At 36.7% G+C, this 16,661-nt stretch overlaps 1 protein-coding gene across 6 annotated transcripts in view; it reads right to left on the bottom strand.

The window, feature by feature from the left end:
• Window positions 1-16,661, bottom strand: part of LOC126335487 (protein crossbronx homolog) — a 77,857-nt gene that overhangs the window by 10,632 nt on the left and 50,564 nt on the right. For 2 of the 6 annotated variants that reach the window (XR_007564884.1, XR_007564883.1), the window contains exons 5-7: window positions 14,432-14,619; window positions 2,751-2,919; window positions 1,578-1,714 (exon numbers count right to left, since the gene is read on the bottom strand). Coding sequence is in view for 4 of the 6 variants with exons in the window: in XM_049998812.1 (XP_049854769.1) it covers window positions 1,631-1,714; window positions 2,751-2,919; window positions 14,432-14,619 (441 nt within the window). In the remaining 2 variants the exon portion in view is untranslated. Of the gene's footprint in view, window positions 1-105; window positions 1,715-2,750; window positions 2,920-14,431; window positions 14,620-16,661 lie in introns of those variants that run through there. The other 4 variants (XM_049998815.1, XM_049998814.1, XM_049998812.1 and 1 more) reach the window with 3 other exon arrangements.

The raw sequence follows: 16,661 nt of genomic DNA, 5'->3' as shown, positions 1-16,661 counted from the left end.
AGAATAGGAAGGAAGCATGAAACATCCAGCCTCAAGCACACTAAGTTGTTCCTCTAATGTTTCACAGGAAACATGCAAGCATAGGGAGACAAAGGTACAGTGAAATCTGAACAATAATGGCAGCAATGTGCTGGATTTACTGTTCACTTGCAATGTAGTACAATAACTGTTTTATCTCTTAGCTTAAATGTCTAGGCAGCAGTCACAGAGTTGGACAAGATAGCAACTGAAAAGACATAGTTCTCAGTAAATTGTATTGTTTTGGGCATTCATGCCAAAACTGAGTTACAGTCCCCAATACTTAGATCACAAAGCTTTGTGATGATACCATAAAGTTTGATTTAAATTACAATGTTGCTTTGTACATGAAGCATTTAAAAATACAAAGCAGGAACTTTGAAACTTCATTTCACACAACCAACATACTAGTACAATACAATCTTTTAGCAAGTCATATATACTGTAGTTGCCATTTTATAAAATATACTGAGTTATCACTATAGGACATAGAAACATTGACACCAACAAAAAATGAAATTTCTGATCAAATAAATAATGTATTTTGGTTAACAGTAATACTGATAACAGTTTCATTACTTCTGGAGTATTGCTTCAGAAGAAAACACAGTCTTCATTGTAATCTATGCAACTCCTCTGCACCAGATATTTTTGTACTAAATTATTGTATACCTTCTGTAAACTGACAAATACTATCCTTTATCAGTAATATTATTTCTACAAAACTTATGAGTCACAAAAGTTGTTTAAATTCTACTGTTCTTGACACTTCTATGAAGGACTGAAAATTTGGCATTTCTGATGTATCTTGGCTCCCTGAGCAATCAAGATTCATCATCTAATTCAGAGCATCAAATACAGGGTCTTACTAAAAACAGATTTTCACAAATGTCAACTGGGGGATAAAGAACTTTCGACCATGGTGATGAAATGTCTTTACAACTCACCACAGCAATTTATAGCACAAAAAAAGATTTCATTAACTGATATTATACAGAAAATGGTGACAGTGTCAACCTCAAATAATACATTATACACTATACATTGTGCGTGTTAGTCACCAATGGCATTATCAACATCATAAAATGCAAATTCTCACGGCTGAAGCACAGAGGTACACTCAAACTTAACTATAAACTACGGTTGATTAACTGTACAATGGAAGACCAACAAATGTTATTGCTTAGATCATACATCCCGTAACACACACAGCTTTGCACACACAAGAAGAATATTAACTATAAATAACAACATGTTATTTGTGTATCACTCGCAGGGTACATTAAAATGTAACGTTGTTTTAAAAGAATAACTTTACATTTGTTCAAAATCATTCTTCACGAGACAGTCCATACCAGCACAAGAAAACCACAGAACTGGCATCAGACTGTATACATACCACCAATTAAATGTTTACCTTTTTTAATAAATGTAAAAAAAACTTTGTTTTTATAAAACCCCAAATTCCACAATACAAAAATTATTTTATCCTTATTACAATATAAATAATTTTTAAAACTGGTTAACAATTACAAGACATAACTTCCAAAAATCCTCACCTATAAAACATTTTAGATTCTGAGTTTTCAGAAGTATCTATTTCATACAAATATCAAGAATCTGGCTTCGAAAAAGGCTGAAGCGAACCTGGCTGCACCCATGACAGTCCACCAGACCGATTCTCATTGTTATTCTCCTGTGGAAAATATTTTCATGATGTTATTTCAGTATGGGAACACTGGATAATTAAATGATTTGCATTTCAAACAGACAGTGTGTGGCAAAGTACAGTAAGTTAAAAATAAGTCCCTATGTGCTAACTGTAACACTTTTAACTTGACTTATTTCTATGGAAGTTATGAGGAAAGAAAAAGAAACAGATTGAAAATGTACACTGTACAAGAGCACAAGACATTTTCAGTCACTCTTTCTGTTTGATATACTGTTTAGTTTACATTTAATATTAATTTTCATCCATATAACTCCAGTAAGCTGGCAACCAAATTACACGTCAGAACTTTTATGTAGTTCATTTGTTAAGAGAAACTGATAACACCTGGGAAATGAGAATAAACACATGAAAGATCTTAAGAAGCAGAGTGGAAGGAAAAGGCTACTTTGAACCCTGCATTTGATGCAAGAAAGGGAAATATCAATTTTTAATATGAGTTATGATAAGTTCAGTTAATAAATGAAGATGTGACACAGCTTCTAAAAGCACTATGAATGAAACCTCAAGCTTTCAGAGATGTAAATTGTTGTTCACAGATGAAAGTGTAAAGAAAGTTGTCAGATACAGCATTAAGACAGCAAAACAACATTAACAATGAAAACAGCAGCCCCCAATGTTCCACCCCTTTCTCTGTTCCATTTTTTTTTCTTCCAGCATTAGGAAAAGAAACCTATCAATAGGAGAAGAAATCTACATAGTTCAAGTTTAGTGTTTGTGTGGCTAGACTGTGGATGGCCAGAAAATGAGTCATAAGGTGTGTAAACAATATAATTACGTAGCCAACCAATCACTGCTCATAATGGAGAGTATATTATAAAATCGAGGTATGGAGAACAGACTGCAAACTTCATTACACTCTCATCATGTTACTATTGTACTAACAATAACTTAATTGAAGTTATTAAATGAAATATTTCGAGATTTTGAAAAAGAGGACCATTATTTTTGTTTCCTAACCAAACCATAAGCTAAGTAAATCTACAAAGTTTACTTAACTGACCTTCATTCTAATGATGGATTCCCGGACTGGTCCATGCACTTCATGATCATATGGCTCAAAGCAAATGTAATGCAAATCATCTGTCGGCGGTGGGTCATAAACATGTGCCTGGCTTTCTTTCACACATTCCTGAACTCTTTCTTGAAAAGCAGTTGGATTTTTTGAGTAACTGCCACAGAAGGAAAAAAATGGATTATGTGCACACACTGATTAAAAGTTTAGTGGACTTTTTGCTGAACTGCAACATTTTTTCAGCTCTTTATTTTACATGCAGAAAAAAATAAAATTTCTCATTTAATATACTTTTTAAAGTGATACAGACTGCAAATTACGAAATTATGTGTGCACCAGAATCAAACAAGAAGGAATTACAAGTGTCTTTAAAATACTGAGTACAAAATGTTATATGAGAACTTCAATAAGAAAAATTTGAAGCTTACATTAAATTTTCATTACTAATGGCTACTAGACAACACAGTAGTCAGAAAATAGGTAGTAATTCATTTGCTTAAGGAAACTGTTTGGAATTACATTGACACTTGTTTGAAATTCCCATGTTTGTATGTACAACCATTTGTTGAACACGGTGACTTCACACTTTGTTTCAGGCTCTACTTTCACAGTTTTAGTTCAGACTTTACTCAACATTGTAATTGATCCTTATTTCACATTCTATTTCCATTCCAGGGCACATTTTATTTCCCTGTGAAAATTCAAAATGCTTCCTGGAGCGCAAGAGGCACTTTGTTTTGTTTTACCTCACCTGTTGACTCGGGGCTGGGAATTATGTGTTACCCAGTCACCTGTTAGGCGTCAGATGCGTGGGCCAGCTTTCAGGAGCATACAGGGAGGAAGAAGCAAAAGAAGAACCTCAAACTCCGAAGTGGAGGAAGAATAGGAGAAGGTGAATGACGAAAGAAAAAAGGAACAGTGGAGAGTATTGTGATAATGACTACCGAAAATGCAGAATATGTTTCCAAAAACAGCCCACACATGTTCCCCAAGGGTGGGGAAAAAGAAAAGCAAAAGGATAGACATGCAGCATGGAAGGGAAAAGATGCTCCAAAGGCTGGGGCCTTATGGTAGCCAGGAACGAATCTGCCAAAGAGCGGCAAGCAAAAGGCACTTTGAAGATCTATGTGGATCTCTAATTAGCTGGGGAAATCTGATGAGCAATTAAAGAGTTGAATGACACTTCATAAGAAATACTGTTTGGCAGTGAGCTAACCTTATATTTGGTATTTGTCTTTTAAAGTCTGAGTTTTACAGGTACATACTTAACATTGTTGAAGAACTCTGAAGCGGTATCTGGGGTGCAATTACCTTTCTCAGTACTGAAGCTAAATGACAATATGAGAAACTATAAGAATAACAGCTGCACTAGTCAGTTAAAGATATGAATGCAATTGCTGTTAACTACAGCAGTTACAGTGGCATATTTCACTATCATTTAAAGTGTGAATGGAAAATATGTATAAGTAAACATATTTGGTTTCCAAGAATGACGACTACAGCAGATCCCATTTTATTATTAATTTCATAACAAAGTCCATACAAATATAGTGTGTCGATACAACTGATGTCATAATAATTTAGATTTAAGTATGAATGAAAATAAAGAATAACTATCAAGGATTCTGAGGGTTTACAATTTCTGAGCACGAAGTCATATTAATGTATATGAGCTGTACTTACTTTTACCAAATAAAATGATGTAACATAAAAACACTAGTTCTTATTTTGGAGCAGCCAGATACATATGCAGACCAGTGTGCTGCTTTAATTTTCCATGGTTTCTGTACAGCTCAACTGCAGGACCCGGAAAATGTAGCCGTGTATGTATATGTGTGTGTTTTTGTTAGTTGGCTCTGGGGAACGACATTGTCTGAAAGCTTAGCAATGATTTCAATCAAATCTATGTGCAACAGGCATATTGCTCACTCATAGATTATGTGGTCAACTCAAGTCGTTCCATTACTTGATTTCATCCAGGATTGTCACATATTGCATAACAATTATGTAACTCTAACAAACAATGGGAAATCCTGGATGGGTGTTACAATCATGTAACTCTATTTTTCTAAAAAATTAAAGTGAGGAAATGTACAAATTTTCTCAATTTTCAACTTAACTGCCATGTGTTAGAGACCCCATCTGAACAGATAGAAAGGAAGTTACAGGTATGACACTGGAGAGAACTGAAAATAAATATTAAAAGAGACATAATTGTCAAAAACACTTGCGAAAGCCTATAGTCCTCTGTAGCCCTCATAGTGCACAATATTATGTATGTGTGCTGGGTCTTTCAGTTTTGCTGCTATACAGGATGGGAGTAAGTGACGTGTAATGCTATGGTACATTTAAATGCCCCTCAAATATATTACATTACTATTTGGTAAGGAAAGTTCTGGCAGAATGTAAATAATTTACTTCCTAATATAGGTCGTTGCTCATGGGGATATAACAGAGATCATTTTTTGTGTTCCGTACCTCATTTGGTTAAAAGGGGACCCTTATAGTATCACCTTGTCTTTTGACTGTCTGTCTGTCCCACAGTTAAGAATCAGGAATGGGTGAATGAATCAAGTTGAAATTCATGTCACATACTAAGGTCTTTGGTTTGTTGGTAGAATAAAAAATTTAAGCTTCTAAGTCAGTGCAATCGAAAGGTGTGGCAATTTAAGTCATACTTTGATACTCACAAACTCACTCATTAAAAGCTGTAGGGTATATCCTGTGACATATAATCATGAAATTTGGCACAAAGCAAAGTTTCACCGATCAAATAAAGGGGAAAATTCAAAAAACTGTTAAACTGTAATGATATAACATGAAAAATATCTTTTTGCCACTAGAACTTGCCATTATAGTCATCACATGTCAAAAGTGTAATAGAAAAATATTACTGCACGCAAACATAAAATACAAGCTGTAGTCATGTTTTAGTAAGTAAATAAAAATATTTTATTAAATCTCTCTCTCTCTCTCTCTCTCTCTCTCTCTCTCTCTCTCTCTCTCTCTCTCTCTATCTATCTATCTATCTCTCTCCAAGCGGGAAAGCGCCGGCAGACAGGCACATGAACACAACACACAAACACACACACAAAATTACGAGCTTTCGCAACTGGCAGTTGCTTCGTCAGGAAGGAAGGAAGGAGAGGGAAAAATGAAAGGGTGTGGGTTTTAAGGGAGAGGGTAAGGAGTCATTCCAATCCCGGGAGCGGAAAGACTTCCCTTAGGGGAAAAAAAAAAAAAAAGGACAGGTGTACACTCGCACACACACACACATATCCATCCGCACATACACAGGTGTCTGTGTATGTGCGGATGGATATGTGTGTGTGTGTGTCCTTTTCGTAATATTGTTAAAGACAAGCACTTACTGGATAATATAAGAGGGTGTAGGGTGTGGATGCAACGGAACGCATTGAAGTAGTTTTCTTAACAAGCACCATTAAAATTGTGAGTCATTTATCACTACGAATAGATACTTCCAACAGACTGGGTTATTCAAGCCACAATATTACAAATATTAATAGTATCAAATACACAAAAAGATAAAAAACATTTACAAGAACAAAATTAAAACTACTGACAGTACCATACATTAAAAAATGATTTAAAGTGAAAGAGAAAGTTCTGTGGATTCCCAGTAAGGCAACAGGAAAGTATGTTAAAATTGCTGTATCACAAATTTATGGATTTGTGATAGCAACAATCCAATTGCTCTAAATCTGCACTCAAATAAAGATGCAACAACTCAACTAAACGGACACTCTACATACAAAACTAAAAAGAAATTAAGATGCTGTCTGCAGTTCAAGCAGTTTCATTTTGACACATATAATCTATTAGTACTATATACACAAAAACTAACAGACAGATCATACACAGCAACACATATAATTCAGCAAAGTATAGTACGAAGCTGTGCACAGAGTTTTAATATCTCCATCAAATCCATGCTAGTTGTAACAATAAGACTGGCAACTGCAGTGAAATTTCAGTAATGTCACTGCCATCAAGAACAAACAACAGTAGTTAGAAATACTTAAAGTTACAAATATAACCACAAAGAATTTTGTGACAGAATTGCTGTATTAAATGTTATAGTGGACTTGTCACATTAATTCTATGCTATAATTTGAGCTTTCATGGATATCCACTACCGTCATCAGGAAAAATGACTGTTAATGAAGTAATACAATCATAAAGATATTAACATCATCTCAGTCATTAGGGTCTTTTTCCTCATTCCATTCATGTACGGAGTGTGGGAAGAAGGACTGTTTAAATGCCTCCCTATGCTCTGTAATTAATCTAGTCTTATTCTCACGGTACCTATGGCAGATATGCAGGGAGTTGCAGTACATTTTAGAGTCATCATCTAAAGCTAGTTCTTGAAACTTTGGAAGTAGGCTTTCTCAGGATAGTCAAGAGCCTGCCAGTCCAGTTTCTTCAGCATCTCTGTGACACTCTCCCAAGGGTCAAACAAAACTGTGACCATTTGTGCTGTTCTTCTCTGTATAAGTTCAATATCCCCATCAGTCCTCACACATTAGCAATATTCTACTATGGGTTGGAGGAGTGATTTGTAAGCAATCTCCTATGTAGACGACTGCATTTCTCCCAGTATTCTACCAATTAACCAAAGTCTGCCACCCACAACAGAGCCTATGTGATCACTTTTCATAGCCCTATAATCCATACTAATGTTAAGTATGGGTTGACAAATTCCAACTGTGAAATCATTGATATTACAGTCATAGGATGCTACATTTTCTCGTTTTGTGACGTGCACAATTTTACATTTCTGAACCTTGAAAGTGAGTTGCCAATTTTTGCACCATTCTGAAATCTTACCAAGATCTGCTTGAATAATTATGCATCTTCTTTTAGATAGTACTTCATTATAGATAAATTCATCAGCTGCAAAAAGCCTGACATTACTACTAATATTGTCTGCAAGATCATTAATATACAACATGAACAGCAATCGCCCGAACACACTTCCCTGAGGCACACCCAAAATTACTTCTACACGTGACTCTCTGCCCAGGATAACTTATTGCATCCTCCCTAGAAAAAATCCGCAATCCAGTTACAAATTTCACTTGATGTCCTATATGATTGTACTTTTGATAAATAAGCATACATGCAGTACTGAGTCAAGAGCTTTCTGGAAATTGAGCATCTACTTGATTGCCTTGATCCAAAGCTTTCAGTATGCTATGTGAGAAAAGTGCAAGTTGAGTTTCACATGAGTAATGTTTTCAGATGAATGGTTGGCATGGAGGACATCACTCTGCGCAATATACCTCATTATGTTTGCGCTCAGAATGTGTTCTAAGATTCCACAACAAATGTCAAGGATATTGGACGGCAGTTTCGTGAATCACTCCTACTACACTTCTTGTAGATGGGTGTGACCTGCAGATTCTTCCAACAACTGGGCACGGTTTTTTCTGTGACAGATTATAGAGATTCCACTGGACCCGGGAGTTTGGTTCGATTTAAGTGATTTTGGTTGTGGCCAGTGACACTATGTTTATTTCACTCGTATTTTCAATAGTATGAGGATTAAATTGGGGCAATTCTCCTGGATTTCCTTTGTAAAGGAAAATTTGAAAACCGAGTTAACCTTTTCTACTTTTGCTGTCTCATCCACAAGTGACAGGACACTAACTTTGCTGCCACTAATTGCGTTTACATATGACAAGAATTTGTTAAAGACCATTGGACAATATTCTGTTGTGGTAGTCATGGAAGGCTTCATTGCATTGCGCCCCTGACAGCCAAATGCACTACATTCAGCATATATGTAGCTATAGCCCTACGCTTTGTTTTACACCTATTGTGAAGTAGTGTCTGTTTCTTTGCCATGATTGTACATCGTGAATGGTCTCTCCCATTATGAACTATTCTAATGAGTACATAACTATCCAGTATATGGTCAACTATTCTTTTATCCTTGAGCATTCCTCTACGTGCTCCTGTACTGTGCTAAAAGTTTTAAGTTCCTCATGGAGATATGACACTACTGTTTTTATCTAGTTTACTGAATGCAGCAATCTTTCTAATTGTTTTACTTGCCTTTGTACCTGGGTAATTATTGTTGCTACAGCTGTGTTATAGTGACCTATACCTGCTTCAATGTGGATATACTTGAAGAGGTTAGGTCTATTTGTTGCCATTATTTCCATCAAGAGTGGGGTTCCCAGCTATATGTTCTACGTAGTTTTCAGAGAAGGCGTTTAGTAATGCTCCACACAGCGATTTGTCACACCCATTCCCACAAAATCGCAATTTTTTTAACAGATTATTGGATGAAAGTCTCCCTAATATTACTGTATGATTGGGGAGATTATGTACATGCAAACTAAGGTTTCCTCTAAAGTTTTTGGTTACATCAGGAGGTGAATATGGTGATCAGTACAAGGATTCAATTACTATTTGATGCCCATCCCTTATAATGAGTCTTGCCCAAACAATCTTGCATGCAGCTTCAATTTCTATCCTGGGGAGCTTGAGTTTTTTGGCTATTGGGACAAATACACCACCTCCATTTCCTACTAGCCTTTTCTTTTTATGCTTAAATTTTCCTCAAAAATCTCATTGTCATCAGCTTCAGGTTTTAACCAGCTTTCTGTACCTAGTATTATGTGAGATTCAACACTTTTCAGGAGCACTTTGAACTCTGACACTCCACTGAAAATGCTTCAGCAGTGTACAACTAGGATTATAATACTCTCCTCACCAGTGGGGGCATTCCTTTGGCTCTTACACAAATATTTTCAGGTGCATCCTTGAGTGCATCCCACACATAATCAGCTACCTGGGTAGCAGCCTCTGATGTGTAGTGCACACCTGACCGATTTAGGGGAACCCTACAGTTCTCAGCACTAAGGTGCAAGTTTGGGAAGTTGCAGCCTAGCTTTTCACAGAACCCCCCCCCCCCCCCCCCCATGTCTCTGGTTGTCTATCCACTCAGCTGAGAACCAGGGGGGCACGGTCAATTCTGGGGACAGTTCTGCAAATTGTGAGGTTCATTGAAACTCTGTGTGCAAGGCTCATCCTCTCAACCTTCTGTGCTGGGCGATGGAATGATCCAAGCATGACCTAGGAGGCTAAATGACAGGCAAGATTTGTTCCAACATGCACCACAATCTGCAGTTGGCTGCACCCTCCCTCAATGGCTGCCAGAATAGCATCTTCAAATAAGGACCACAGCTTACACACTGAGTGCAGCTGGTGTTCCTTCCTGTCCCCTCTGCTGAAACCACAGCAAATTCACGCCTTTGGTGCATGCATGGGATACAGGTCACGTGTGTGGACGCTGGAGGGTTCTGCAGTGCGGAACACAGTTACCTCTGTCTCTTGCAATCCAGACCTTGAGCAGAACAGACTTCTTTTTGAAAGGCAGAGCCTCTGGCTGTGGTTTTCATGACCAGCCACCAACATAAGTTAGCATGAACTGCTTCCCTTTCCATTGCCCATTTCAATTAATTGTTTGTCCTCCTAGACTGGCCTCAACCTGGTAACTTCCAACCCTAAGTGTGCCCCTTGTATGCCATACTCTGAAATATATTCTCTTTATTATACCTAATTTCCAGTTCTGTCATTTAACGGCGGCCCTGCATGCCCACTCTCAAGTCCTGACCTCCTGCATGTTGTCATCATGAGGCATATGTAACAACCTTCTCTTTCCCCTCCCCCTTCCCTGACCATATACAGTACATGACACTCGGGAGCTCTCCGGCATCTGATTTGCTGCAGCTACCAATCGTTTGACAGTAGTCAGGGCGATTTCCAGCTGCATAAGAACGTCAATTAACGCACCCCATGTGCGAGATTTGCATTCACAGTGGAGGGCTGCACTGTAGATGGTGCAGTTTTTTTTTAATAAAAGAATAAAAAAATAACTGTAAACTAAGCTTGCTGATTTTCCACTTAATCTGCTGAGGTCAAAATATTAATAATTATCTTTAAAAACTGAAGGTATTAGTACACAAAATGATATTTCTTTTAAGGCAACACAAACACCTATGATAAAAATGACTAGTTTCCTAAAACTATATAGATTATAGTCACCAATAAACTTGAAAATAGCATTAATTTATGATAAATGTAGATAATATATACTCCTTTTGAAAAGGAAAACTACATGTAACACAATAGGTTAGTTTTAATATGTGCTACAGTAACTAGAACACAAACTGTGAACAGCTTAAGCACACAATGGTAACTTCTGAAAATCCTCAGAGATGTACTTTTATTCACATTGATGTACACTTGAAATTCGGAATGAACTAAATGATGCAATAGTGTCCACTGAGACCAGAGATTACATTAACATTAATGGCATATTTGTTTCCACCGCATTGCAAAATACGAGATGTACTCCTACGCAATATCAAGCACGTGCAATCATGCATTGCTGGGTGCATAGCCCATGTTTCTATCACTGCTGATGACATACATTTTAATCCCCAAAACCTCTTTGACGACCCAGTTTCAGTAATTTGCAGTGTGAGCTAGAATTTGTACACATTTATTTATTAGTAACAGCAATGGTGCATAATTGTTGCTGCTGTGTATACAAATCAAAACACACCTAAGGAAGAAAAGTTACTTTTCATGGTAAGTACTGCATAGGTCTAATTCCTACCAACCAATCTGTTGAATATGAGAACATTTTGAGTGATGTTCATCTTCAGATAAGATTTATATACGACAGTCTTAAGTCCTTTACTTCACAGCAGATGCATTTTTAAACTGACGCGCTTGTTTTATAGTAGTTATAATAGGAAGCTATACAACTCGTTCCTCTAACATACAGCAGAATGATAATGTACAAAGAAAATTTAATTATCCTTTTTATGCATAACATATATTCCATAATTTTGTGGACACTTAAAACAAGGTTAAATGTGAAACACTGTGAGCTTAGCTATTATAAATAGAAAAATGAATAAAGAAAAATCATTGAAAGTCATGAACAAACATAAATCCCTAATCAAATTTGATGTATTTTGCAGCACTTTCACTTTGATGTTCTAGGAAGCCATTTTGCAGTGTTACCATAGCAAATTTAATTAAAAGAGAGATTCCGCAACATGATCAAGTGCAGTACAAAACCAAAAATATTGTCGGGTTATCACTTCTTCTGTAGGAGAAGGGTGGAGGGGGCAGCATCTAAGCTGTAGCACTTGTCAAAAACAGTCAAAATGCCCTTGCATTTACCTTGTCAGAGCTTTAAACAAAGGTCATTTCAGATGGTAAATGGAAATTGTTACGATGCCTATGAAACACCTGTAGAAAATACATGGTAGATTTGAACAGGATTTGTCTGTACTACCGAGGTAATGATATCAAAATCTGCGGAGCCTTATTGACAATCTTACCTATCATTCTCATAATATTGTTACAGTCTATCCTGGATTTTCCATTGTTTGAGTTTTACAAAACGTCTGTGACTTTGCAGGTAATGTGTGTGTGTGTGTGTGTGTGTGTGTGTGTGTGTGTGTGTGTTTGGGGGGGGGGGGGTGGCAGAAAAACCAATAACTGTGTTCTGCACATCTCAACGATCTCTTCATAGATACTCCTACTCTCTAGCTTGTCTGTAAGGGTGTATTGGGAAACAACCATTTTCTGAAGATATCTGTGCTTAATGTGCCACTGATTTTCGGTACAGCACTGGGAAACAGTTAAAATAGACCATTCCCCTCCACTACTGTCACATCCACAGGGATATTTTAAACAACTGGGGCACTGAGATCATTCCTATCCTCCACAGAGCACATCCTCTATGTTCCTAAACAGTCAAAAGATTTGATCTCACGTCTCTTTCATATTTGTCCAGTTCTACTTGATGATGTTATACAGAATGGGAGGCACATCTTGTGCTAATCTTGTTATGTTGATTGTCTGGATTTCTGTTTGCATTTTTCAAAACGAGCAGACCTGAATCCATGTGCCTGGTAACAATTTTGTCTGAAAACAGAAGTTAGCTGATTTATTTTGGCACCAAGAGAGTTCTCATGCAATATTATTTTAATTCTAAGTATCAGAGGCTTCAGTACAGCTCTCTTTTGGGCAGGGTATTGTAGATAATCTAGCTAAGTAAGGCACTACCTTTAGATATTACAATGATTCACTCTTTCTTAGCTGTTAACTTTTCCCCAATGGGACATTGATTACCTTTGCCTCAACAGGGCATTGATTAACTTTGCCCAAATGGGACATTGGTCTCCATTATTTTCAAAAGAAATGTCAATTTTCCTCAACTAATATGCTACAGCCTGCCAAGTATTTCAGAGCAATGTTAGTTGTGTCTTCACTGGAGCACAACGAATCGCTGTGATGATAATCTACGTGCAAGTCATTGACACCTACACTCTTGTAAAATGACGTATCAGTCACTTGGATAAAGAGCCCAATTGAACAAATATTTTCAGGCTTCCTCAGATTCTTTTGCAGATGTTAGAAAGGTTTGAGAGGCAGAACAGTTATTTCCGTACTCTACAATCAAAGGTAAGAATCATATTTGCCTTACACTGCCAGTTCATTCTAGTAGGCATAGTCAGATTATTTCCTTTGTTTTTGTATTGCAAGATGCATAGTTATTATAAAAACATTAAGCTACCAGTAATCCAGAAAATATTTTCAGGATAGGCTTGATTCACTTTGGCAGTCAGAAATCAAGTTGCTCCGACATTTTTCACATCTCTGAAAAGTCCAAATAGTGAACTTATTGATGTAATGAATACTTCCTACAGTGTGACGAGGCCTGTTTATCATCCCTATCCATTATCCAAACAGTACTTCCAAAAAATCAGTACACAGTTTTCCCCCCAATTTTTGAGTAGTAGTATGTGACTACTTCTAACAGGATCTTCCCAATTATGGGAGTACCTCTAGCTCAACATGCTGAATACATTATTTATTTAATTAATTAAGCTCTACAAGTACGCATTTTTGAGTGACATATGGTTAATTAACATTGTGCTACACATTTTGAAATATTAACTGCCACTATCAGGGAGTTCTGCTCTACATTTGAGGCAGTATCTGTTTAATGCTGTGGCAGCATTTTCTTCCAGTGTTATCTCCTACACTGTTGGAACCTGCAACATTAGTTTATTTCCATTCCAGTCAGATAGATTCTGAGTTGGAACAGTGACTCATTTTGCAAATGCAATTTTTGTGGACAGAAAAATTAGAGACAAATCATTGCATTACTGGCATCAATGTTGTTGTTATATGACAGACACTGTGGTGAAGTTTCATGTTTTTGGAATGTTATGGTGAACTAAACCTTTACTTCTATGTCCAGCATTACTGCAAAACAGTAGAGTACGATATGTATTCATTAATGTTTCATACTAATTTATCTGAAGAAATAAAAAGATTATCAAAAAATCATTTGGTACTAGATAAACAAGTTTTGAATTACAGATGAGCAAGGAACTGCACAATACCCATAATAATTTTATAGCAATACTGACATAGTTTCCCAGTTGCATCACACCTCACAAGGCCAGACAACCAAAAGTTGCTTAAGAATCCAGAGTACACAACCATGGCAGGGGGCTATTAAACAATATGTTTAATCGTTCAATCAATACTTTATTATTAAAAAAAAAAGAGGTTACCCAACTTCACTGCTAAAAAGAACTTACAGTTCAGATGCTTCTACATTTAATGGCATTTTAGTTTCCACCTTGTAGAAAGCTCGCCAGGTGTGCTGAAGTACCTGCCATATGTGATTTACATTTTTACACCATTCTGTGAATCCACTTCTGACGTCTATTTCACCTGTCTCACTGCTGATCATTGGATGGAATATCTTGGACTGGAACACAATTCTCTGAAAGGTAAACCAAATTTAATTTTTTAGAGTGTCTATAATATTCAGTGGGTCTTTTTCTATAAACAAAAAATAAAAAGAGAAGTTAATTTTAAAATTGATGGCAACTGCACTGTGTCATTTCCGTGCAGATCAGCAAACGCAGCTACCATAATCAAAATCCATCTTCTTTACCTGTCAATTTGACACAATGTCACTAGATGAAAAGTCACACTATTCTACACAAAGCAACTCAAAAGGTGAGCAACAGGATATAAAAGTACCTGCTTTGAAATGGATACCACCAAAAGAATAAATCTTACAAATTTTGTACTGTTATCTGTTTTAACCTGAAAAATTCAGTTACTACGTGCTTACAACAATCAATTACTTGGAAAATGTGTTATGTATGCAACTAAGCACATTTATCCCTTTTTAAATGTCAGGTTAAACATGACAGCAAAAAAATTATACATCTACTTACATACTTGTCAACAGCAATAATTTGTCTTATTCCCCCCCCCCCCCCCCCCTCTTCTAACACACACACACACACACACACACACACACACACACACACACACACACACACACACACAAAGCTAGAATAAGATGGTAACTTCCCAGCTCGATTCACGGATCTTATCTTTCCTCTGTATTTAACACGTTTGTTGAAATTTGATGATATAAAAGTAGGATGAAATTTGACAAGAAATATTTTGTGATAGACTGTTAAGCAATTCAAGTAGGAAGATGATGTCATACAATCTCACCAGGCTTCATTTTGATAAACAAAAAGAGAGACATTACTGAGGTAGTGACACAGCCTTAGCCAGTTACAGTACATCCTTCCATCCTTAAAATTGGTTAAGAAAGGTCATTTCATTATCTGTACAATGCTATTTTGAATCTCCAGCCACATTCCCACCCCACAGACACAAGATACTCCCATTCATTATTGAGGCTGTAACATGAAAGCAGAAGTACATTATACCACAATTTGTCTCCTATGAGCTTTCTTGGCCACTATGTTGGATTTTTGTGAAATTAATGTACTTTTCATAGTTCATCCACAAAAATAAAAGAGTAATGGAAGTAGTCAAATAAAATCAGGCAATACGCAAGGAATTACATTCAAAAATATGACACTAAAAGAAGTAGATGAGTTTTGTTGTTGGGAAGCAAAGTAGCTAACAATAGCTGAAAGAGAGGATATAACATGTAGATCAGCACTAAAAAGGAGAGTTTTCCTGAAAAAGACAAATTTATCAATATAAAATACAAATAATGTGTGTACTTTTTGAAGATATTTCTCTGTAATGTAACTTTGTACAGATGTGAAACATCGGTGCTAAACAATTCAGTCAAGAAGAGAATACACAATTATGAAATGTGACGCTAGAAAGGAATGCTGAAGACTAGATGGGTAGACAGGGTAACTAATGAAAAGGTAATGAATCAAATTGGGAAAAAAGGAAATTTATGGTACAACTTAAGAAAAGATCGGTTCATGGGCCACTTTCTGAGGCAGCTTGAGTTCTGCCAATTTGATAATGGAGGGACCTGTGTGTGTGTGTGTGTGTGTGTGTGTGTGTGTGTGTGTGTGTGTGTATGAGAGAGAGAGAGAGAGAGAGAGAGAGAGTAAAATTTAAGGGGGGGGGGGGGGGGAGGGAGGAGATCAAGACTTCACTAGAGTAAACAGGAGTGAAAGGATGTTGGTTGAAGTATTTGTGCAGAAACAAAATGGACTGCATCAAACCAGTCTTTCAACTAGGGACCACAACATGATGAGGAAGAACAACTACTGAATTACCGGACTACAAGGCGACCCTGAATATAAGATGACCCCCCTTTTCTAAGAGGCTCCTTGAGGAAATTTTATCATTAACACATTCTGACTAATCAAAATTATAAGCCGTTTTATTTATGAGGGCATTTCGAAGAGTATATATACAATGGCTAATAGTCCTTAAACAGAACATTTATTTAGAAAAAGTCAGTCACATCTTTTTAACTGGATTATTTTTTATTTTTCGACATAATCACCCCCATTATCCAAACAT

Source organism: Schistocerca gregaria, chromosome 2 (assembly GCF_023897955.1).
Source record: "Schistocerca gregaria isolate iqSchGreg1 chromosome 2, iqSchGreg1.2, whole genome shotgun sequence".
In the NCBI taxonomy this organism is placed as follows: Eukaryota; Metazoa; Arthropoda; class Insecta; order Orthoptera; family Acrididae; genus Schistocerca; species Schistocerca gregaria.
The sequence above is the reverse complement of the archived record's forward strand: the minus strand, read 5'-3'. Positions and strand labels throughout refer to the sequence as shown.